The sequence below is a fragment of the Brienomyrus brachyistius genome, chromosome 17 (assembly GCF_023856365.1).
Source record: "Brienomyrus brachyistius isolate T26 chromosome 17, BBRACH_0.4, whole genome shotgun sequence".
In the NCBI taxonomy this organism is placed as follows: domain Eukaryota; kingdom Metazoa; phylum Chordata; class Actinopteri; order Osteoglossiformes; family Mormyridae; genus Brienomyrus; species Brienomyrus brachyistius.
This window is the reverse complement of record NC_064549.1, coordinates 19,563,831-19,572,206: the sequence shown is the minus strand read 5'-3', so window position 1 is coordinate 19,572,206 and position 8,376 is coordinate 19,563,831. Positions and strand designations below refer to the sequence as shown.

Here is an 8,376-nt window from a genome sequence, read left to right as displayed (position 1 = left end):
ACATTGGAGTGAACAAAAATATGCTCACAAAAAACAGTAAACTGAAAAAGAAAATGTGCAGAAAAAATATATAGAAAAAAAGAGGCAAGAAAAATAATTAGGCAGCATCTTGCCACACAGCTGGGTCTGGCCACAACGCCTCGTCCACATCGCAGGCAATATCTTCCCTTGCCAGACATCGAGGGAAGCGCCTTGAGTGCCGTATCCATCTCTGAATCGCACCTACATCAATTTCACCACATGCCTCTTCCATAGCCTGCGCAAGAGACATGCGCATATAGGACTGCCAGTCATATACCTTCCACGGTCATGCCGAAAAGAACTCTTCTATGGGGTTCAGAAATGGTGAGTATGGTGGGAGGTATTGCACGAGAAACGGTGGATGGTCAGCAAACCAATTTTGGACTGGGGCAGCATGATGAACATGATGAAGATGAACTCATGTGGAATTGCATGAACATCCATTTCCAGTACTCCCTGAAAACAAAGAACAAAAATCAGTCAATATGGTGTTATCCAGTACACTGGGAAACAATGTTGCGTGTAGTGTGCTGCAGTCAATATTGTACTCACATCCACATATGCTCGTCTGAGCTCTTTATTTCTTTGAGAGTTTCTCTCAAAAGGCACCTTATATAGTTGCTTCAGTCTGATTTGGTTTCGCTTGAGAATGTGGGCCAATGTGAACAGACTGACTCCTTGAATGTTGTTGAATATGGTGTTGTCCTGGATTATGTGGCTTTGAATTTCTCGTAATCTGATTTCATTATTTTTCAAAACCAAGTTTACAATGGCAGCTTCCTGTACTCCGGTGAACATTTGGCCCCTTCCTCCACCATGGTTGTGTCTCTCAGTCCTTTAGTAAAAAAAATAAAATAAAAAATAGGGCTTGGACAATGCAGCCTAAAGATATTTCCGCCACAGTAGAGTTAATTGTACAGGAAACTTGTAGTTAGTGTATGATATCAGCCATTCATGAAGTAAACAGGTGTCACGCAAGAGATACACTATGACATGGGGTGTACTACACAGTGTGAAAGAAATTTTGGCTACATACCTGTACTCCAGTCTAAATGTACGGATGACAGAGGCGACAGTAAAATGGCTCAAGTTGGGCTGAACTCTATGTCCAGCCGCTCACACTGTCAGCCCATGGTTGATGACATGATCAACTAAGGTTGCTCTGATTTCATTTGATAGTCGTTGTCTTCTTTGGCCATGAACTCCTCTACCAGCTCTACACCTACCTCTCACTCTTCCTCCCCCTCTCATCCTCCCCCTCCCTCTTCCTCTCTCTGCAACATCTTCCATTGTTGTTGTAAAAGAAAGGTGCTCACCTGTGGTCTTTTTATAGTGCTTACTTCCTGATTGAAGTGGTAACAATTAACCATTGAGGTGTTTGGCCAGATGGCACATATATTGGCCAAGTAGCTCATGTGGTGTCATTTTGAATGGCAGTGATTTAAATTGGCAAACGTGACTTTATGTCAGATTGTTGTGTCTTGTGCAGAGAACCGTGTTCAGTGCATTTGAAAAGTGCCATTTTCAATTGCAAAATGTGTGTAAAGCAGAAAATGTGTTTAGAGTTTTGGAGACTTGAGAAGAGGTTTTGCTCTGTGTGTCAGTTTAAATAATTGTGCTATGCCTGTCATTTTAGTGTGTTAGCAATTGGAAAAAAAAAAACTAAATTTTTTGGAGTACTGAATACTGCAAACATTACACATTAGTTTAATATAATTGTATACAAATATTTTTGGTAGGCAACTTTTTTACTATAGTCCTTTGCTTTCCAATTTTTCAGCTCAACATGCAAAAGATTACATCCACAGTAAATGTTTCTCTACATGTCAGCAACAGTTTTGACTTCTAGTGTTTTACATTTTTTGCTATAGTGTGTAATGACAGCTCAGTAGTGTTTCTTTACTGACTGGGTTGATGTGTGGCCTGAAAGCAGTGTTTGCTTTTGAACAAAGATAAAATAGTTTTAAGAAGATTGTTTGATTTTCCAAGATGAGTCAAAGGTTTTGTGAGTGTAGCTTGAATTATAGGATTTGTGCTTAGTGTTTTGAGAAAAGGAGAGCAGATTTTAGGAAACCTGTTTTAGCAATTCAGAAAAACTGTGACTGCTCATCAAGTGCTCTAGGTCTTCTTGCAAATCCTGTAGGTATGGAGCTCCTCAAAACAATTTCTCTACAATGCAAGAAGCTTGTCTAGATGACATGCAGCAACACGGGGGCCAGAACTTCCCATCCACGAATCCAACAGACAGCGCATCATCCCAATACACATCAAGTGCATGTAATGATGTATGACTGACCATAGCGACAGAGGTTTCAGAAAAAGAAGAATGCTGCATATGGTGGTCTTCATCCTCTAGGTTCACAAAAGACATGTGAGTCCTGAGTTTAGCATTTATTTTGGGGAAAGTTATATAACTGCCTGGCTGTACACATTTGTCACACCCACTGTATACACTGTGTGACTTAATACCCTTAATAAAGGCTCTAGCAGGAACATCACAGATTACTGAGCACACTGTAAGAAAATAGTTCTTAAAATTAACAACAAATTGACTGCTTAATGTTTTCAACTCTCACACCAAATCCCTCAGGTACTCTGATAATGACGGAGGCTTTGAATTCCCACGAAAAAAGCACAATCAACACAAACTTCTTTGTATAGCCTCGAAGGACCAGATTGGGAAACATGGATTTGGTTGCAAGATGGCGCCGGTGTGTATGTCTGTTGGGTTATAACTGAACAGTTGAAGGTCTAAGGTTGCCACCACCGTCAAACTACATTTCCCATAATGCACCAACAAAATGGCTGCTGATCACAAATGAAAACACCTGAACAGGAATAGTAGCTCAGTCTTCAAACAAGCCAAGGAACAGCACAGCAAGCTCTACTCAAGAGTTTACTCCAAAGACACCAATGGTTGGTAAATGTTATTAGGTTATATTAGTTAAAAAAGAACTAAAATGCAAAAGCTTTCATTTTGATTTGATTGTCTGTTTGACGTTTGATTGTACATTTGATGTTTAACTGTTCTGTTGTTTGAAGCGAGCATTTAATGAAATTTATTATTTGATTTAACAGTTGATAACCAACGGAGCAGCCTGGAGTGGAAGATAAAGGGCTTCATACCAGATAAGCTGTGGACGGAAAAAGGAAATAAAGATGGCAGAAGAGGTCTTGGGGAAGACTGTCAAACTACTGAAGCAGGAGAGGACCATTGCAAAGAGCAGCTTCACCAAACTGGCCAACTTCATTTCAAGGGGAGCAAACACCATGCTGAGAGCCGAATTAAAGGAGGAATTTGGAAAACTTTCAGACCGGTTCAGGTCAGTGCTTGATTCTAATGAGGACTACAGGATCGGACTGGAGGCTGACGTCAAGGCGGCGGATAATGAAGCAGAACTTGATAAGCAGCAAGAAACTGACATAAAGACAACCATAAAAGATGCAGAAATTAAAATGGAGGAAGTAAGGGACATTGTACAAACTAACATGTGGGGAAGATATGGAAAGAACGAACTTAGAACATCGATTCTCGAAGCAGAAGAAGCAATTGATGAAGCTGACAGAGTTCAAGTCAGAAGTGACAATCTAGAAGGCTATGAAGTTCACCTCACCTTATTGGAAGAAAAGATAAATGCAGCCATCTCAGCAATGTCTGAGTGGGAGAGATGGATCCCCGAATCATCAAAAGATGAACTGGCTGGGAGACTTAAAGAACTGAGAGCAACCCACAACAGGCTACAATTGAGAAAAGCAGAGTTTGCCATATCAAGGAGGCTGGCTGATCAAGGCACAAGTGGGAAACCTGTCCAACCACCACCACCTGTTGTGAAGATAAAACCAACTACTCTGCCTGTCTTCCAGGGAAGTAAGAGAGAGTTCCACAGGTGGAGAAAGGACTGGGAGAGCCTGCAAAGGCAGGGGGAGCCCACTGGCTCACCTGAAGTTCTGAAGATTCAGCTTCTGGAGAGTGTGAGCGAGACCATTGCAAAAGAATTAAGACTTTCAACCTATACAACAGCAGCTGACATGTTTAGGGTCCTGGACAATAGATACGGCAACAAGTCCACCATTACAGTTGAAATCCTCGAAGAACTAGACAATATGCCTCCAGTGAAGGGGAACCAGCCGAGGAAAGTCATTGACCTGATTCAATCTGTGGAGAAGGCACTGGCAGATCTGACAGAGCTGGGGAACGTGGGAGCCATGAAAAATCCATTAGTCATCAAGTCCATTGAAAGCAAGTTACCCGACTTCATAAAAAGAGACTGGCTAATGTTCCTGGTCAACCCTGAAAATAATGTCACTGCAGATACTCACTTTGACATGCTCTTGAAATTCCTGAAGAATCAAGAAGAGATACTGGAGAGACTTGAACAACTTAAAATTGTGGACAAGATAGACAAGCCAGAGAAAAGGCATGAAAGAAAGACTGCATCAACCAGAGCTACAAAGAAAGAAGTTGATGAGGGCTGTGGTGTCTGTGGTGATCGTGGACACAGCAAAAAGGTCTTCTTCTGCAAGAAATTTAAAGCTTTGAAACTATCCGAAAAGAAGTCTGTTCTAAAGAAACTGGGAGCATGCAGCAAATGCTTAGGATACCATGATGATGACGGATACTGCAGGGAAAATTTTTTATGCAGGAATACAGACTGCAAAACGGGAGGAACTGGTCCAGACCACCATTATTTCCTGTGCCCAAAAACTGAATCCAGAAGAGGAGAAGGGGGCAAAGGTGGAAGAGATGAAAGAAGTAAAGGGAAGTTCACAGAGGAACAGGAGAAGTTCTTGTCACAACTTTCCCCAGAACTAGCAGAGCAATGTCGAAAGGCATTCACTAACAGGTCCTCAGTGACACTCAAAACAGCAGGCCAGTCTGAGCTACTGAAGAAGAATGGGCTGATTGAACTTCCAGTGATCATGATGCTGATGCAGGTGACGGCGAACGCAGGTCAAAAGATTGGTACCCTCATTGACCTAGCATCTGACACCAATTACATAACCCACAAAGCTGCTGAAAGATTGGGCCTGAGGAGTGAAGAGATAACCCTGGTCATACATGGGGTTGGTGGAATGACTATGCGAGTCAATACAAGAAGGTACCTCCTAAAGGTCAGAGTCAAGACTCCAAAAGGGACTGAAAGAGCACATCAACTAGTCTGCTATGGCCTGGATGAAATTGCTAAGGTGTATCAAACAATTCAGCCTGAGAAGTTAAAAAGATTCTTCCCAGATGTCCAGCTCGAAGACCTGAAGAGACCAGCCGAAGTTGAGCTTCTCATAAGCCACCGTGAGGGAAGACTTGCACCTCAAAGAGTCAAAGTCATCGGAGACCTTGTTTTGTGGGAAAGCCCATTGGGGAAAACAGTGGGCGGAGCCCATCCTGACTTATTTGAAGAAGTGGAGGTGGCAGCATATGAGTCAAGAACCCATTTCGCTCGCTCCATGCGAACCGCTGCTGTCAGATATCAGGAGATCACAGTTCCAACAACCAAACCAGGCTGGCAACTGCAGGAAGATGCGCTGTCCAAATTTACATCTGCCAGTAACCGTGGGTTCCTTGAGTGGTGGCACTGGGACAGCATCGGAGCCGCATGCGAGCCAAGGTGTGGAGGGTGTCGATGTGGAAACTGCTCACCAGGAGGAAGAGACATGACCTTAGCAGAGGAGAGGGAGCTTGAGATCATTAAAGGAGGCCTCACCTACAAGGAAAGGGATGCTCACACACCTACACCACACTGGGATGCAAAGTATCCTTGGACTGAATGTCCTACATCTCTCCCTGAAAACAAAAGGGCAGTCCAGGCTTGCTTCTTAAGGATGGAAAAGCAACTAAGCAAGGAACCAGAATGGAAAGTCGCTTATGCAACCCAAATCCATGAAATGGTCGAAAGAGGTGTAGCCATGAAACTCACCAGTGAAGTCATGGAGAAGTGGACGGGACCAGTGTGGTATGTCAGCCACTTGGTGGCGCCTAACCCTCATTCAGTGACAACACCAGTTCGCATTGTCTGGAACAGTAGCCAGAAATACAAAGGGGTAAGCATGAATGATCTTCTTCTAAAGGGACCAGATGTCCTTAACCCCATCAGAGCCATCCTACTAAGATTTAGAGAAGGCGTGCATGCAGCTCTAGGAGACGTAAAGAAGATGTATAACTCTGTCTGGTTGGAGGAGCGTGAGATGCATCTACACAGATTCCTGTGGAGAGACAGCCCAGAAAAGGAGATCTGTGAATACGCAATCACCAGAGTTAACATCGGTGACAAACCCGCTGGTTGCATTGCACAGTTGGCTATGAGGGAGACTGCGAACCTGCCCAAATTCACTCACTTGGTGGATGAACGAAGAGTTATCGAAGAAGACAGTTATGTGGATGACCTCTTAACCTCCCACAATGACCTGCACAGACTTGACAACATCACAGCAAATGTTGAAGAGATTCTAAAAGCTGGAGGCTTCTTCCTTAAACCATGGGTCCGGTCAGGGCAAAGTGGGAGGAAAGGAGCTGAAGCAGATGTCCTAAGCCAGGAGCAAAGGAAAACCTTAATTCTTCCAAACCAAATGAGGGAAGGGGACAACAAAGCCTTGGGCATTGGCTACCAAGTGGATGAGGACAAGCTCTACATGCTGACCGCTGTGAACTTTTCTAAAAGGAAGAAGAAAATGCGAGTTGGCAAAGATCTTCTCGAAGAGGAGGTGAGAACTGAAACACCTAACCCACTGACTAGAAAAGCTCTCTTAAGCCAAGTTGCTGCACTGTATGACCCAATTGGCCTAGTTGCACCGGTCAAGCAGAAAGGAGCGATTCTTGTTCCTTTTAGAAAAGTTCACAGCGGTCAGCATGTAGAGCTTGTCCTCATCCACTTGGTAGCCAATGCCCAAGGCTTTGTTGTCCCCTTCCCTCATTTGGTTTGGAAGAATTAAGGTTTTCCTTTGCTCCTGGCTTAGGACATCTGCTTCAGCTCCTTTCCTCCCACTTTGCCCTGACCGGACCCATGGTTTAAGGAAGAAGCCTCCAGCTTTTAGAATCTCTTCAACATTTGCTGTGATGTTGTCAAGTCTGTGCAGGTCATTGTGGGAGGTTAAGAGGTCATCCACATAACTGTCTTCTTCGATAACTCTTCGTTCATCCACCAAGTGAGTGAATTTGGGCAGGTTCGCAGTCTCCCTCATAGCCAACTGTGCAATGCAACCAGCGGGTTTGTCACCGATGTTAACTCTGGTGATTGCGTATTCACAGATCTCCTTTTCTGGGCTGTCTCTCCACAGGAATCTGTGTAGATGCATCTCACGCTCCTCCAACCAGACAGAGTTATACATCTTCTTTACGTCTCCTAGAGCTGCATGCACGCCTTCTCTAAATCTTAGTAGGATGGCTCTGATGGGGTTAAGGACATCTGGTCCCTTTAGAAGAAGATCATTCATGCGTACCCCTTTGTATTTCTGGCTACTGTTCCAGACAATGCGAACTGGTGTTGTCACTGAATGAGGGTTAGGCGCCACCAAGTGGCTGACATACCACACTGGTCCCGTCCACTTCTCCATGACTTCACTGGTGAGTTTCATGGCTACACCTCTTTCGACCATTTCATGGATTTGGGTTGCATAAGCGACTTTCCATTCTGGTTCCTTGCTTAGTTGCTTTTCCATCCTTAAGAAGCAAGCCTGGACTGCCCTTTTGTTTTCAGGGAGAGATGTAGGACATTCAGTCCAAGGATACTTTGCATCCCAGTGTGGTGTAGGTGTGTGAGCATCCCTTTCCTTGTAGGTGAGGCCTCCTTTAATGATCTCAAGCTCCCTCTCCTCTGCTAAGGTCATGTCTCTTCCTCCTGGTGAGCAGTTTCCACATCGACACCCTCCACACCTTGGCTCGCATGCGGCTCCGATGCTGTCCCAGTGCCACCACTCAAGGAACCCACGGTTACTGGCAGATGTAAATTTGGACAGCGCATCTTCCTGCAGTTGCCAGCCTGGTTTGGTTGTTGGAACTGTGATCTCCTGATATCTGACAGCAGCGGTTCGCATGGAGCGAGCGAAATGGGTTCTTGACTCATATGCTGCCACCTCCACTTCTTCAAATAAGTCAGGATGGGCTCCGCCCACTGTTTTCCCCAATGGGCTTTCCCACAAAACAAGGTCTCCGATGACTTTGACTCTTTGAGGTGCAAGTCTTCCCTCACGGTGGCTTATGAGAAGCTCAACTTCGGCTGGTCTCTTCAGGTCTTCGAGCTGGACATCTGGGAAGAATCTTTTTAACTTCTCAGGCTGAATTGTTTGATACACCTTAGCAATTTCATCCAGGCCATAGCAGACTAGTTGATGTGCTCTTTCAGTCCTTTTGGAGTGGAACTA

The 8,376-nt window shown here is 44.4% G+C and overlaps 1 protein-coding gene across 1 annotated transcript; it reads left to right on the top strand.

Annotated features, from left to right (window-relative positions):
• The first annotated feature begins 2,275 nt into the window (after positions 1-2,275).
• On the top strand, positions 2,276-7,436 carry LOC125711305 (uncharacterized). The gene is made up of 3 exons (XM_048980089.1): positions 2,276-2,392; positions 2,612-2,937; positions 3,100-7,436. Exon 3 carries the CDS (start codon positions 3,181-3,183, stop codon positions 6,946-6,948), a length of 3,768 nt encoding a protein of 1,255 aa, XP_048836046.1. The 5' UTR covers positions 2,276-2,392; positions 2,612-2,937; positions 3,100-3,180; the 3' UTR covers positions 6,949-7,436.
• Positions 7,437-8,376: the final 940 nt, after the last annotated feature.